The sequence below is a fragment of the Artemia franciscana genome, chromosome 4, assembly GCF_032884065.1.
Source record: "Artemia franciscana chromosome 4, ASM3288406v1, whole genome shotgun sequence".
In the NCBI taxonomy this organism is placed as follows: domain Eukaryota; kingdom Metazoa; phylum Arthropoda; class Branchiopoda; order Anostraca; family Artemiidae; genus Artemia; species Artemia franciscana.
The window spans coordinates 40,186,839-40,204,205 of NC_088866.1; the positions used below are offsets into that span (position 1 = coordinate 40,186,839).

Consider the following 17,367-nt stretch of genomic DNA (forward strand, 5'->3'; position numbering starts at 1 on the left):
TAAAAGCTTAAAAACTTCCTCTCGTTGCTTTAGAGATTAGAAACCTATAATGCCTTTGAAGTTGGCTGTTGCTAATTCAACGTTGTTTAACAGGCCCAAGATAAGAGAGAATGCAACATTAGTGGATGTCAGGTACTAATTCCAAAATAATCGAAATGGGAAGAGAAAAAAGAAATTCTCAGGAAAGAAACCTGTGAAATTTAGACGGCTGTAACTTTTAAGTGTCTCATGTTGTCTTATGATTGGAAAGTAAGCACATTAATGTGCATTTTACCACTATCCTATAATCAGCATACTACAAACGGAAATGAAGAAATGTAATTCAAAAAGAAGTCTATTAGATGACGATGATGATGACATTAAACTAAAAAAAATATTCCGCTCTGTCTGGTTAAGTTGAACTTACGGTTTACACTGAACATTTTTAAAATGGATCAAAATGAACTTTTCATATCTTTAAAGCGAAAACTTCATTGTTTTCAGTATTTTTGCTGAAAACACTGTGTAATAAAAAATGTTTTATTGAATTGGCATAGTCATTTTCGAAATGGTTGCACCAACAATAGAACACTTCTGAAAATCAGTATTTTTTTTTATTTAAACTGAAGTTAGAATTCAGAGTAAATAGCAGGAGGTTTTTTACATATAGATTGAAAAAGAAATTTTCCAAAAAAGAAGATTTTTTTTAAACCAGAGCCACATTAAAACCTAAAACGAGCAGAAATGAAATCATATACCAATTTCAATCTGAAACAAAAAGAATTTGCTGTGAATAAATAAACATAACCCAAAACGGACAGAACTCGAACTGAATAATCAAACATAAAGATAACATAGGTTGCAATAGGTTGCCTGAAAAATCCAAATTAAAATGCCCAGTCATTCCTGAGTTGAGCCCTTTTGACAACCCGTATACATTTAGTGTGTTTTGATTTAGTTAAATACTTCTTTCAACATTATCTGAAAGACTCACCAGAATGTCCTTTGTCCTTTTGAAAGGTTATAATAATTTCTATGGAAAGTCGATAACGTGGGCTATATGTAAACAGTGAACAAATTGCCTAACTTACAGCCCTTGCCCCGAGCGCTGTGCGGAGTAGATATCCTCAAAAGCATACATTCTGGACCTTCAACAATGCTGAAGAAAATGGATGTCTCAATATTTTGATTGTATCTTTGCTTTGGATGGGCACGGGGAGGTACCTGTTGCCCTCAAATCCCTTTTGACTCTTAAAAAGGCACTATAACTTGCAATTTCCAATCAAATGTCCCATACGAAGTTTATATGGTCATCCATCCCATCTAAACCTTATATGCCCTTAGGGCTTAGCTTATAACCTATGCCCCAAGGATCTGGTTGGTTGTGGCAATCTTGGAGGCATAGTTATATGTTTTCTCAATTATTATGAACAAGATGGTCATTTCTAATTTTTGATCAGATGACTTTGGGGAAAAGAAGGTATCGGGTGGGGGGGGGGTAATTGCCCTTCCTCCATTACTTTAGAACCTTAAAAGGGCACTAAAACTATAAATTTCCTATTAAAAGAGACTCCGCTAGAGTTTATGCAACTACCTTTCCAAAAGAACCTTATATATGAGAGATGACTTATTGCCCTCCGATCACTCTGATTCTTAAAACTGCCATTAGAACTTCTGATTTCCTATCCAGTGAGCCCCTTTCGAAGTTTATATGACCATTTTTTCAAAAAAACTTACGTCCCCCGGGCGGATAACTTACAGCCCTTGCCCTGAGGGCTGTGTGAAGGGGGGAGGATGATCCTCAAAGACATAATTACTTGAAATTTCAACTACACTGAACAAAAGGGGTATTCCAAATTTGGATTGGATGTGTTTGCGGAAATGAAGGGCTTAGGGGGACTGGTTGCCCTTTTATCGCTTTCGACTAAAAAGGGCACTAGAACTTTCAATTTCCGATCGAATGAGCCCCTCACAAAGTTTCTACAACAACTTTTCCTTGTGAAGTACCCTGGTCTAAAAAAATTTATTCCAACATCGCTCTTTACTTTGGCAGCGCTATTGCGCCGCCTATGATGGTGATTGTGCGTTAGAGACAAAAAATATTTGTAATTACAAGTTATTCGAAAGATTATAAATAAGATTTTTGAAAAAGGGGAATTACCCAGAGATTTTAAGAAAAGTTTAATTAAAACCTTGATTCTGCCCTAGGATGGAAATGAGCAATTGTTATGCAGTCCTGAAAAAGGTTGTGCCAGCTTTCCATCTCACTCAGACTAACTTGGCTTTACTCTATAATTAGCCGTAGTTCTTAAGTTTTTCATCACTCACTTCCACGAAGATGATTTTAACAAGAGTAAGTGCAATAAGAGTAATTGTAATAATTATAGAGGCATTCGTTCTAATTCTGTACGAAGTAAATTACATAGTTTGACGATACTTTATAACTTAGAGATGCCGTATACAGTTTTAAGAGAAGAACAGTGTGGTTTTAGTAAGGGGAATGGATGCGTCGAAGAAATTTTGGCTCTTAGATTAATAATTGAGAAGGGTCTGAGTCGTCAGTCCTCTTTACTCTTCAGTTTTATAGATTATGAGCAAGTGTTTGTTTCAACTGATATTGGAGCTTTAGTCAAGATACTATCCTTGTATGGCATACCAGATTAACACATTGAAGTGATCACAGCAGTGTCATGTATGAGAGTATGATTAAGACAGGGAATCAGAATAATAGCTATCTAATCAGGAGTTTAGCTCCAGGGTTCTATTTTCACTTGTATTGATAGTTTTGACGAATTTTATCTAAAGGAACACGGCAAAGACTATGGGAGAACATGGAATACAATGGAAGAGTAAAAGTCTCCTAGAAGTAAATTATATTGATGACCTGAGTGTCTTTGATGTCTGTTTGATTGACTGCACTTTCAACAGTAAGTACAGCGAAAAATGGGTTCTATCCAGCCTTTTAGGGCTATAATGAAAAAAAAGGTTAAGATGGCTAGGACACAAACTGTGGATGAAGGATGGCAGAATCTAAAAAATTATCCTCTTCATTCAGCAATCTAAGGCCGAACAAAAATTGGGTCGTCCCCGAATAGGGTGGGAGGAGGTCGTAAAAAAGAATTAGAGGAAAAGTGGAAAGCTAGGGGAGAGTTTAAAAAGGGAGGCTTTGAACAGACTGGGTTTAAAGGGGAGCGTGCGTAACTGTTTCAAGCTCAGGCAGCTTGGTGCCGCAATGAAGTTTTAGTAGTAGTAGTAGTAGTTTTTGTATTATACAATTGATTCAGTCATCTTTTGTAGGGATCGTGTCTTGATTGTGGCTAGTCAAAAAAGTCCCTTGGAAAATAAAATTTAGGCAGCTAAGTAAAGTTAATACCTAGGTCTTCAAGCTGCTCGATGACAACGTATCGTCCAGATGCTTCAACATATTCATGAACTGCACGTGCAGAAATGGCTCGTATTTTACACTCTTCCTCTGATCCATTTCGTCGAGAACCCGCTGCATCGTTTTTTATAGTATTGCTATCATCTGCTGTTGACCTAGAAACATAAAATTGATTGGACAAATAAAAGCCCTGCAGAAATGAACTTTAAAAAAATGTTAGCATATTTATAGCTTATATTTATAATATTACTTATTTGGGACTAATAATTTGTATTTAGTTTTCAAACAGTTCGTGGTAACGAACTGTAGTAAGGAGCGACCCGGCTCAATAGTAACCAAAACTCTAAAAAATTGAATTTTGATATCAATAGCTACATCAAAAGAATTGCATTTTAATGCTGATTTTAAATATATAAGTTTAATCAAGTTTAGTCTTACCCATCAAAAGTTACGAGCCTGAGAAAATTTGCCTTATTTAAGAAAATAGGGAGAAACACCCCCTAAAAGTCGTAGGATCTTAACGAAAATGACACCATCAGATTCAGCGTATCAGAGAACCCTACTATAGAAGTTTCAAGCTCCTATCTACAAAAATGTGGAATTTTGTATTTTTTGCCAGAAGACAAATCACGGGTGCGTGTTTATTTGTTTGTTTTTTTTTCTTTTCCCCAGGGGTCATCGTATCGACCAAATGGTCCTAGAATGTCGCAAGAGGGCTCATTCTAACGGAAATGAAAAGTTCTAGTGCCCTTTTTAAGTGACCAAAAAAATTGGAGGGCATCTAGGCCCCCTCCCACGCTCATTTTTTTCCCAAAGTCAACGGATCAAAATTTTGAGATAGCCATTTTGTTCAGCATAATCGAAAACCATAATAACTATGTCTTTGGGGATGACTTACTCCCCCACAATTCCTGGGGGAGGGGCTGCAAGTTACAAACTTTGACCAGTGTTTACATATAGTAATGGTTATTGGGAGGTGTACAGACGTTTTCAGGGGGATTTTATTTTGTTTGGGGGTGGGGCTGAGGAGAAGGGGCTATGTTGGAGGATCTTTCCTTGGAGGAATCTGTCATGAGGGAAGAAAAATTCAATGAAAAGGGCGCAGGGTTCTCTAGCACTACTATAAGAAAACAATGAAAAATAAACATGAAAACGTTTTTTCAAATGAAAGAAAGAAGTAGCATTGAAACCTAAAACGAACAGAGATAATTACGCATATGAGGGGTTCTAAAAATACTTTAGCATAAAGAGCGAGGTATTTAGGAGGAGATAAATACCTTGCTCTTTATGCTAAAGTATTTTTAGTAATTTCAACTATTTATTCTACGGCCTTTCTGATTCAGGGGTCATTCTTAAAGAATTGGGATAAAACTTACGATTTAGTGTAAAGAGCGAGGTATTAACGAGGGTACAAACCCCCTCGTATACATAATAAAAATATAAGGTTATGAAAGTTTGTTACGTAAGTTAATTCTTAAGTTACGTGTATTTTTTACTAATAAAAACGTTCATTAAAAATTAAAAGTTCTAGTTGCCTTTTTAAGTGACCGAAAAATTGGAGGGCAACTAGGCCTCCTTCTCCACCCCTTATTTCTCAAAATCGTCTGATCAAAACTAAGAGAAAGCCATTTAGCCAAAAAAAGAATTAATATACAAGTTTCATTTTAATAATTTATGTGCGGAGAGCCAAAACCAAACATGCATTGATTCAAAAACGTTCAGAAATTAAATAAAAAAAACTATTTTTTTTAGCTGAAAGTAAGGAGCGACATTAAAACTTAACACAATTCTACTTTTTAAAACAATTAAAAGCTTTAGCATAAAGAGCGAGGGATTGGGGAGGGGACAACCCATTTCATATACGGAGTAATTTCTGTTCGTTTTAAGTTTTAATGTCGCTCCTTACTTTCAGCTAAAAAAATTAGTTTTTTTTATTTAATTTTGTCTTCAAAAGCCGTGTCAAACTGTTCGACAGCATTGCAATGACTTTGTTCATAATTACGTTTTGAAACCAAACCCAATATGCATGACGTTTGACAAAGAGAAAAAATGAAAAAACATAATGAAAAAACAACAAAGAAACCGAGAGTAGTTTCAGCAAGCGGACAGAGTGAAATTCAAAAGCAGATAGTTTGGCGAGGATGTCCGCCAAGCTGTTTTCACTGCTATAAAAGAGACAAGAAAAAAACGAAAAGAGCTAACCTTTTGAAGCGAAATCTAACAGAGCAAAAGAAAAACTTAATCAATTCAAACCAAAGAAAACAGCAAAAAATAACGAATAATTTATCCTGTTTTTTTTTTTTTTTTGATTCAGTGATTCTTCTGCTCTGTTTGAGTTCACGTCACAAGTTTTTTTTCTATTTTCTTTTTATTTTCGTTTCTTTATTTCAGCACTGAATACGGCTTGCCGAAATGTCTGCTTTTGTTTCTTTCTGCTATTTTTGCTTCTTTCTGTCCAATGATTGAAATTATTTTCGTTTTCTTGGCTATTTTCTAATTGTATATATATATGTATATATATATAAATATATATATATATATATATATATATATATATATATATATATATATATATATATATATATATATATATATACATATATATATATATATATATACTAGCTGTTGGGGTGGCGCTTCGCGCCACCCCAACACCTAGTTGGTGGGGGCGCTTCGCGCCCCCCCCAAGCCCCCCCGCGCGCGTAAGTCGTTACGCGCCATATTAGTTACGCGCCATTGTAGTTGTGTCCCTATGTCCCACCTGTGAATATAGATATATATATATATATATATGTTTTTAACTACGTAAAACTTGCGAATATGCAACATTCTTTGCTGTCCCATTGTCTGTGCATATAAATAGATTGTTTACCGACTCTTGAAAATGCAACATATAATGGTCCATGGGAAAACAATCCGTATTCAGATCTATACCTCATGATTCTAATGATTGCCCTTGAGCTTTGTTGATGATGATTGCTAATCTACCATTCCCTGTGTCGCCATCGTCATTTATATATCCCCCTGTGCCCCCCGGCATCCCCTTTGTAGTTTTGTCCCTGTGTCCCGGTCGTCATTTAAATTCCCTGTGTCGCGGTCGTCATTTGTGTCCCGGTGTCCCAGTCTGTGATTTCTCTTTGAGTGTCCCGGGCGTCATTTATATTCCGTCATTATGTGTCCCGGTGTCTCGGTCGTCATTTATATCCCCCTGTGCCCCCCGGCGTCCCCGTTGTAGTTGTGTCCCTGTGTCCCGGTCGTCATTTATATTCCCTGTGTCCCGGTCGTCATTTGTATCCCGGTGTCCCGGTCTGTATATACATTCGTTTTTTAGTTTTGTTTTTCTCCTTTATTTTTTTCCTTTTTTCTTTTTTTTCTTTTTTAGTTTATTTAGATTTTTAGATTTTTTAGTTTTTTTATTAGTTTTTTTTTCTTTTTAGTTTTTTTGTAGTTTTTACCTTTTTTTTAGTTTTTTTAGTTTTTTTTACTTATGTCCTGGTCGTCATTTATACTCCCTGTGTCCCGGTCGTCATTTGTGTCCCGGTGCTTTGTTGATTGCTAATCGAACATTCCTTTTGTCCCGGTCGCTTTCTCTTTGAGTGTCGTCATTCATATTCCCTATGTGCCGGTGTCCCGGTCGTTTTTTCCTTTTTAGTTTTTTTATTGGTTTTTACCTTTTTTTTAGCTTTTTTAGTTTTTTTTCGTTTTTTCTTTTTAGTTTTTTTTTTGTAGTTTTTATTTTTTTTATTTTTATTCATATTTTTTTAGTTTTCTTTTTCTCTTTTATTTTTCAGTCTTCCTTTTTTTAGTTTTTTCTTTTTTAGTTTTTAGTTTTTTTTAGTTTTTTACCTTTTTTTAGTTTTTTTAGTTTTTTTATTTTTTTATATTTTTTAGTTTTTTTATTAGTTTTTAGTTTTTTTTGTAGTTTTTGCCTTTTTTTAGTTTTTTCAGTTTTTTTTTAGTTTTTAGTTTTTTACCTTTTTTTAGTTTTTTTTTAGTTTTTTACCTTTTTTAGTTTTTTTTTCTTTTTAGTTTTTTTTGTAGTTTTTACCTTTTTTAGTTTTTTTTCTTATTTTGTATTAGTGTGAAATAATTCAGACGTCATATGCGGACAAACCCGACGTGACCTGATCCACAGATCCACACACAGACAACTTATTTTTATATATATAGATATACTAGCTGTTGGGGTGGCGCTTCGCGCCACCCCAACACCTAGTTGGTGGGGGCGCTTCGCGCCCCCCCCAAGCCCCCCCGCGCGCGTAAGTCGTTACGCGCCATAATAGTTACGCGCCATTGTAGTTGTGTCCCTATGTCCCACCTGTGAATATAGATAGATATATATATATATGGTTTTAACTACGTAAAACTTGCGAATATACAACATTCTTTGCTGTCCCATTGTCTTTGCATATAAATAGATTGTCAGGTTTACCGACTTTTGAACATGCAACATATAATGGTCCATGGGAAAACAATCTGTATTCAGATCTATACCTCATGATTCTAATGATTGCCCTTGAGCTTTGTTGATGGTGATTGCTAATCGACCATTCCCTGTCCCGGTGTCCCGGTCGTCATTTACATCCCCCTGTTTCCTCCGGTGTCCCCGTTGTAGTTGTGTCCCTGTGTCCCGGTCGTCATTTATATTCCCTGTGTCCCGGTCGTCATTTGTATCCCGGTGTCCCGGTCTGTATATACATTCGTTTTTTAGTTTTGTTTTTCTCCTTTATTTTTTTCCTTTTTTTTTCTTTTTTAGCTTATTTAGATTTTTAGATTTTTTAGTTTTTTTATTAGTTTTTAGTTTTTTTTTCTTTTTAGTTTTTTTGTCCCGGTCGTCATTTATATCCCCCTGTTTCCCCCGGTGTCCCCGTTGTAGTTGTGTCCCTGTGTCCCGGTCGTCATTTATATTCCCTGTGTCCCGGTCGTCATTTTTTTAGTTTTTTTAGTTTTTTAGCCTTTTTTACTTTTTTTATTAGTTTTTAGTTTTTTTGTAGTTTTTGCCTTTTTTTAGTTTTTTCAGTTTTTTTTTTTAGTTTTTTATTGGTTTTTACCTTTATTTTAGCTTATTTTTCAGTTTTTTCCTTTTTTTTAGTTTTTTTTAGTTTTTAGTTTTTTTAGTTTTTTACCTTTTTTTAGTTTTTTTAGTTTTTTTAGTTTTTTAGCTTTTTTATTTTTTTTTATTAGTTTTTAGTTTTTTTTGTAGTTTTTGCCTTTTTTTTAGTTTTTTTAGTTTTTTAGCTTTTTTATTAGTTTTTAGTTTTTTTGTAGTTTTTGCCTTTTTTTAGTTTGACAACTTATTTTTATATATATAGATAGTTTTTTTTTTTTACTTATGTCCTGGTCGTCATTTATACTCCCTGTGTCCCGGTGCTTTGTTGATTGCTAATCGAACATTCCTTTTGTCCTGGTCGCTTTCTCTTTGAGTGTCGTCATTTATTAGTTTTTTCCTTTTTTTCTTTTTAGTTTTTTATTGGTTTTTACCTTTATTTTAGCTTATTTTTCAGTTTTTTCCTTTTTTTTAGTTTTTTTTTATTTTTTATTTTTTTTAGTTTTTTACCTTTTTTTAGTTTTTTAGTTTTTTTAGTTTTTTAGCTTTTTTACTTTTTTTATTAGTTTTTAGTTTTTTTTTGTAGTTTTTGCCTTTTTTTAGTTTTTTCAGTTTTTTTTTTAGTTTTTTATTGGTTTTTACCTTTATAGTTTTTTTAGTTTTTTAGCTTTTTTATTTTTTTTATTAGTTTTTAGTTTTTTTTGTAGTTTTTGCCTTTTTTTAGTTTTTTCAGTTTTGACGTCACCTGATCCAGTTTTTTCAGGTGACGTCACCTGACACATCCATCCACACATCCACAGACAGACAGACAACTTATTTTTATATATATAGATATATATATATATATATATATATATATATATATATATATATATATATATATATGTGTGTGTGTGTGTGTGTGTTTGTGTGTGTGTGTGTGTGTGTGTGTGTGTGTGTGTGTGTGTGTGTGTGTGTGTGTGTGTGTGTTTATTTCGTTCACATCTAGAGACTTTACGAACTGTACTGAACCAAATATGGTTAGTTTAAGAAAACAATAAGAAAAATGGAGATACAATGCTTGTAGTTTCCTTTATTAATGCAGAAGACGTATGACAAACAAGAGAAAAAAAATATAATTCAATTGCATCATCTTACTCACAAGGAGAGGATTCAGACCCAAGTGAAACAATGTTGCATGAAAGGTTAAGTATCTTAGCGGTTCTTTCCGGTGTCCAAACACATCGCAACTGCCAAAGAGGGGGGGGGGGTCCTAAATTCCTGTCATTAAAATCTGTCCACGAAGGGGTTGCCAGATCTGAACCTAACTGGGTGGAACGCAAGAGTAGGTACATGGGGTGTCTCAATTTTGTTATTATGACTTCACCAGAAATGGTTAACAAATATAACTAAAACAAAATCCGAAAGAAAGTCCAGTGTCGTACTTGTGTTTTATCCGGTCTAAAGATTATCCTACCTCTCTGAGTAATAGAGGAAGGAGGTACTGGGCTTACGTTCTTGTAATCTGGACATCTACCAGAACGCGTCGAACCTCAACAAAAGCTGGTGAAAAGAGAAAGCTAATTTCAAAGCTGTGACTTTTGGGGCCAAATACCATCCAATCCTTCTGAGGAGAATCGGATTGTCCACCAGAAAAGGCACTCAATCCAAAAAAAAATTTGACGAAAGGTAACAGCTAATTTCCTAGTTTAGCATATCTTGGGTTCTGGGACCAAACTCACCTCATTAGGGGTGAGAGTATGTAAACTATAGTCATGAAAGCATTCTTAATAAGATGGTCATAAGATGCACGTGTAAAGGTTATGTTTACTCGAACATTCCTTTGTAAGAGAAGAGCTACATTCTTGTCATCCACGTCCAGAAGAATTGCTTATGGGATCTCAATTAAGCTTGGTAGGGATTTGTAGCTAGGATTACTGTTTGTTTAGTGGCTTCGAGTCTAATCCGAAGGACATTGTCACTTGTGTGGCTCTACAACTGTAACCCACTGGGCCTTGATTGTGCACACTATTTTTGACTTGGTTTCTGGTTAAGGCAGTACTATAATGAACAGTCGAGAAGCCGAATTGAGTGAACCTATGTTTTAATATTTTTTTTAGTACCAAAGCCCTTAATTGATTCTTAACGGTGGGTGTTTAAATCTATATCCCCTGAAACTAGGAAATACAGCAAAGACAAAGTAATCAAATAAAAAAATTGTAAAAAGATGAAAACAGAAGTATTTTGGGTGTAAAATTTCTTTTCTAAACCAAGCTAAAACGACAATAAACTGTTTTACTATATAATTTACCATTCAACACTTTTTTCTGCTGCTTGAAAATTGTAAAAATAGCTCCACCTCTAATGCCCAGATACTCAGTCCTAGGCTATATTCAATAGTTTGCTGATAAAGTTAGTTTGTATTGTTGTTTTTTGCGAGTAGGTCTCCTTAGTAATTGGCTCAAAAGGTCAATTAATGCATTTAAAAAAAATTAAAATCTTAAGCTTTTGCACATAAACAATATCGAGAAATTGGAGACGGAGAGAGGGTTTTTTGTTGTTGGTTCGTAATTGTCACGGTAGTTGACATTGTTTTTAGAAATGGTATGAAATAAGGAATCAAATGGGATTACTCTTCTTGTTTTTACAGCAAGTTCAGAAAAGAACTTTTGCACCAATATTACCAAAAAGCAGTTTCTTTTCTCAAGGAGTTATCACCAATAATATTGGACACATATTCAACCACACGACTTCTGCATTAAGATATATGCATCATATGTCCTTCTTTTTTTATTGTTTTTCATTTATTTTCTTAAACTAACCACATTTGGTTCAGTACAGTTCAAAAATTCTCTAGATGTGAAAGAAATAAATGCATAAATATATACATATATATACATATATATATATATATATATATATATATATATATATATATATATATATATATATATATATATATATATATATATATATATATATATATATATATATGCATATATAATTAGAAAATAATCAAGAAAACGCGGATGTTTTCAGTCATTAGACAGAAAGAATCAAAAATACAAAAGCAGACATTTCGGCAAGCCGTATTCAGTGCTGAAAAAAAAAAATAATAAATAAAAAAATAGAAAAAATCTTTTGACATAAACTCTAACAGAACAAAAGAAACACTGAATCAGTCAAACAAACAAAAAACCAGAATAAACTGTTCATTAATCTTTTTTTTCTTTTTTTTTTGTTTGGTTAGATCAGGTTTTTCTTCTGCTCTGTTAGATTTCTTTTGTTCACAATGTCTAAAGTCGTCACTCAAAATATCAATACGATAGCTGTCTTTCAATGTTGTATTGTTCCATTCCGCCATTTTCATATTATCTAAATCACTGAAATTATTACGGGCTCAAGAAACGCAATGGCTTCCATCAGTGCAATTGAGGGATAATATTAGCTATTAGATGCCTTTTTCTTTTCTTTTTTATGTCGAACTTTAATTTTTGTTAAGCTCTAATCTCTGATATTCTTACAGAACATTATGCCTTTAATACTTTTTAAAGAAACAGCACTTCCACTAAAAGGAACCAGCCTTTATGGCTGTTTTCTTATATTTACTCTAGATATATGTAACAATTTTGAGTTCTAGCTGTAGGGATCTGTCACTCCTCCCCCTCCACCGAAAATATCGCCCAAGAAATAAAGAATCCTCCCGAAGAATTCATCCTGGATGGATATTCAGGCAAACAAAAAGAATGGAGAAAAGAAAGGAACCTGGAATATTCAACTGATATCCCATAATAAACATAAAATGTATAGTGCAGCATATCATATAGGATTTGTTTTATATTCTTTAATCCCTCTTTTCTTGATTTGGAGGGGGGGAGGAGGTTGAGTTATCAGAGTAGAGATGGCAAGGTAAGATAAGGGTTAAAGAAATTAATTTGCTTGCTTCTTTAAAATAAGCAGTTCTGTTCATCTTAAATTTTCTTATTTCTGACTAGGAGTTTGACTCAACGTTACTGAAATTTAATTTTTAAGAAACACACCTTGCCAGTACCAGATCAATTCAACAGGAAGAAATTACTTTATTTCTTAGTCCTAGCTTGTTATCTTTGCGACTTTCATCATAGGGCAACCCTTCTACAGTTGCCACTAATTTTATATTTTCAATTATTTTTCTTTACCTTTATCTTTCCTTTGGTTTCATTTACCTTTTATTTTCATTTACCTTTATCATCAACCTTTAGCCGAGTGGTTGTTACGCTGGATTTGGAATCCTTAGTCCGACGGGTGGGGGTTCGACTCCTGCTTTTACCTGATACTGGGTTTCGGACGGGGGTCAATGGCTTGACTCTGTAAGCTAAGCTAGGGTCAACCCATCTCTAAATGGGTACCGATAGAAATCAGGGGGAGGTAAGCAGGAAGGGTGTACGATAGCACAGGATGGCTGTATCCCCTCCCCCATTGTAATTCCTGATTGAATGGCCTTGAAACGAAAATCACCACCACACGTTAGGAATTTAATCGTCTAGTGCCGTATCCTTTACCTTATCTTTCCCTTCTATTATAACTTAACCCCCCCAAAAAACACGAAAAAAAATCTAAAAGAAATAAAATTCCAAAAATAAATACTATAGGATATTCTATGCCACAAATTATGCAAAATTTTCTTCTTTCCTTTATTCTCTTTATATGTCATTTTTTCCCTATGGCTGCTCAATTTTGCATGTGGGGGGAATTTTGCAGAAGGAAATTGTCCACAGCGGGTATTTTCCTGAGGGCTTAATTGTCCGGAAAACATTTTTCATAGGGGATTTTCTGGGGGTGGAAGGTCCAAGGGGGAATTTCCCGGAGGGATCTTCCAGGCCAATTTTGCGAGGAAATTTGCCTGGATCCCCAGCTACAACTTAAAATTTTACCTTATCCCAACCACCACACAGACAACTGAATCGTTGTCTCATTTACTTAATCAGCGAGTATAAATTTCAATAGAAATAATTATCGCAGAACCTACAGTGAATTATATCACTATTACCCTTCGATCGATAATATGTGGTTTTGTGGCATCAAAAAGGTCAAAAAGATTTCCAAGACAAAGCTTAAAGATAAATTACGAAAGCATGGCAAGAAATTAAGTTTAGAATAGTTTTGTTAATAATGTCTATAGATTCAGATAATGATATTGATTTTCTTTGGTTTTCTAGAAGACAACTGACAATACAAAGAAATACAGTAAATATCTTGTTTTCAATTTAATCGTGCTGTTCTTGAAATTCCTCAATTGCTGCGTTTGATTATTCTGTAAAATCCATTCAAATTCTGTCAAATTCATTGTTTTTCCGGCATCCCCATGTGATAATGGTAATTAAAGAATATTTAATCATCTATAGGATAATTTTTATTTAATACGTTTGTAATATACCAAAAAAGCTAAAAAGTCTTTTTGGCTTTTTCTTAGGAATGTGTCAAACACTTTAATCATGTTTTGCATTTATTATATTTAAAAAAATATTTTTTTTTTACTTTTCTTTTGATTTCTTGTGTTCTCGGTCTTCTCAATTCAATCCATTTCGAAAATAAACAAAGCATGAGTTTTCTCCATGATTTTTGTAAAAAGCTAAAAATGTCCCCTCGCTTAGGGGGTTAACTATTATGGAGACTAGGTAAAATATTAGACATATGGATCGAACCAAATGATAATTTGCAATGGATTTAAGGGAGGGGGAAATAAACTTCGATAAAAAAAAGTATTTTTAATTACCAGATAGAATTCCTGTTGTTTTCCTTAAGTAACATCATAAGAAAGCCGAAAGACAAACGAATTAATTAACATTAGTAGCATACCTATTAAAAGCTGATTTAGAACGACGAACTACGTATTGTCGAGATGGACTTCTGCTTCGTTCTACTCCTTCGTCACATTTTGGCCCCATACAAGTCAGAATTTCAGATATTCCATCGGAGCCAGAGCCAGGTTCCGTCACTATTATAATAGGGTCGTCTTGACCGTCTCTTTCAACTTTAGCCTGAGTTCTTTTTGGTCGAAGCTTCCTTGCCGGCTTATCATAGTTAATGCTAGGGTTTTTATAATTAAACCTGTCATGTCCTAAGTACTCCATGTGGTCAGCAGCTTGCTGCTGCTGTAATCGAAATCTTCTCTGTTGGTACATACTAAACATCCTTAACTAGAGGCAAGTTGGTGACTAAATTTACAAAATTCAACTAAATAGTATCGAGCATATTCCATAATCATCTAGTTTTATATGGTTTCACAACACCCAGATATAACTTTGTATGTATGTAATTGTTTGGCTTCAAATGAAGGAATGAGGAGATAGTATCATGGAGACACTGAGAAAACAGAGTGCGCTGTATAAAAAGCGCAGAGGGAGAAATTGGTGAGCAATTATTGAGGAACCAGTAGAACTTACTATCTCGTTAGAATGTCACGAAATATGTTTTCTCTAAGATATTTAGTAAATTCCTTTTGGAATAGTGAGCACGCAAAGAAAATGTTCCTTGCAAAAATGGATAATCATGTAAAAGTGATCTCCCAGCCGTCTGCTTCAAACCTGATAATATGCAGAGCCTAAATTAAACATAAGGAAAAAAAAACTAAAAGAATGTAGAAATAAAACAAGAGAGTCTATTTTATAACTTCGTGGTGTCAAGATTTTACCTTACCTTTTTATTACCTTTAAGTAATAAAACAAATAAATTGCGGGGAAATTTTCTGTAAGAACATCAGAAACTTAAGATCAGGAAAACATTTTGAAAGGATGCTTGGATTCTGAGTATTAAAAAAGGGATACGAAACTGAAAGCCAAATTCAGACAACAACCAATTAAAATTTGAAAACAGACCCAAAACATCCTCACCAAAAACCAACCGACTACTCCCCGAAGCTACGCCGAAATAAAATTCTGCGGTGGCAGATGCGATTATGTTTGAAGACGGCGTGCCGCTTCCAAACGTGCCACACCAAAAATAATTTTAGCTGCCGGTCTACTGACCTAGCAATGACACATGGACGGATAATAGATAGACATATCTATTAATAAATGAACTAACCTTCTTTTTTTTTATACAATCCTAATAAGGGGGGAATTGATACCAGGTTCGGTTTTCACTCAATTGTACTATCTGTCTCGGCTTTTTCTGCTATTAGCCTAGACTTGATGCCCACAACTATTCAATTTAAATTAAAAAAGAAATAAAGGGCATCACGTCATGGCTTATTGTAGAAAAAGCCAAGAAAGATAGTCTAATCGAGTGAGAAGCAAACCTGGCATTAGATACCCCATTATTAGGATTGTATAAAAAAAGAGGAGGTTAGTCGACATTAATAGGCATTTGTTCTTTTTTGAATTTTTTGCTATCCAAACATTCTTCTTATCTAAATGATATACAGTGCCTTAAACTGCCCGAAAATTGAATTAACCAGACAAAACAGGGAATTAAAATCTAAAGTTTAATTTACATCAAACTCTAAAACTTAAACTAAAATAAATTTACTTTCACCATATCTGGCAAAAAAAAAAAAAAAAAAAAAAAAACATCAGTGAAACCTCAAAGGAATCTGATGTGTATATCTTGCTCCATGTCTGGATTTCCGGAGATTACATCCTAAATTCCACTTCTTTGGCTATCTTTTACCTGTTTTGCAATTCCTTGAGGTCTCTTACCTTCATTACAATATTCAAAAAAACAAAAAAAATATTTATATCCACTTTACCATTGTTTATCCTTAAATGGCACAGCAACGAAAACTCCAGGTAAAGGTAAGAACACGGTATTGGACTATACGGTTCATACTGACGGTAATCATCTCTGTTTCTTGGCTCTTCAGTCAGAAATAGGGAGGGGGGTGGAAAACAGCCATCGTTTACTTTCGTAAATCCTTCCTCTGTACCTTCTCCGGATTTCTCCAGGTACCCATTTAGAGGTGGTTCCCTGCTCTAAATGGGTGGCTCATTAGATTCGAACCCCTTCCCTTAACGACAAACAATTTCAAGTTTAGCTCACTAAGCACTTGGTTATGATGGTTCAAAGTTGTTCTAAGCCACCTTTCTTCATTTCAGTACTTAAGTGAAAAGAAGTAAAAATTACCAATATTTCGATTTGAAATCTCTCCAAAAATGGTTCAAGAAAATTACTATCTATATTTCTTCCTATTACAAAAACTAACTGTCTCTTTTTATGATCAAAACTAAAAATTTTCTACTATATTATAATAAATTCTGTACTCTACAGAAAACACAGAAAATATATAAAATCTGCATTCGGACCTTCAAGCTCAGTTAACGCGAGTATTACATATAAATAGTAGTGGTAATAAAAACTATAGCGGTGAAAATAAGAAGAAAAAACAAACAAGTAAACACCGTCGTGAGATTCCAAATATAATACTTTGGACAAAATATAATTATTAAACCTATGCCCATAGCCTAATAGCTCCCATTAACTTATCAAATGAAGATTTGTCAAGTTAACTTTCATTTTTATAAGTTATTTTTTGCAATTAACAGAGTAAGCTATTTTTCTGAAACTGTCAAGAGCTACTGCTAGTTGAAATTGGAACGCTGCGAGTGTAATACCACATATATGTATTTACTATTATTACTGCTCAAACATTAGCGAAATGATAAGGACTAAGACAAGGCTCAAGCGACCAGAGCATAAGTAAGATAACTGTTTTTTAGGCAGGACTCTAATGGGTTTAAATTCCCTCTCCCAAAACAGATGTTTGTCTCCACAAATTTCAATAAATTGAGTCCATTCAATATTTAGAAATTTCGGCAACAAAGAGAAAACCGCATATACATGACTTCCTTCAACAGTAATTGAAACTCAAAAGAATGAAATAGTAACTCCTAGTTAATCTCCTAGTTAAGGTAGTTCAAAATACATAAGTATCAATTTTTACCCGACTGAGGCAGAAAATTAGGATATAGCTAACGGGCTTTGGAGTTCTGAAAAGCTATAT

The 17,367-nt window shown here is 34.1% G+C and overlaps 1 protein-coding gene across 1 annotated transcript in view; it reads right to left on the reverse strand.

Annotated features, from left to right (window-relative positions):
• LOC136026425 (slowpoke-binding protein-like) overlaps positions 1–17,367 on the reverse strand; it is a 248,277-nt gene that overhangs the window by 156,268 nt on the left and 74,642 nt on the right. Inside the window, exon 5 of the mRNA XM_065703005.1 lies at positions 3,353–3,516. Coding sequence (XP_065559077.1) covers positions 3,353–3,516 — 164 coding nt within the window. The remainder of the gene's footprint in view (positions 1–3,352; positions 3,517–17,367) is intronic.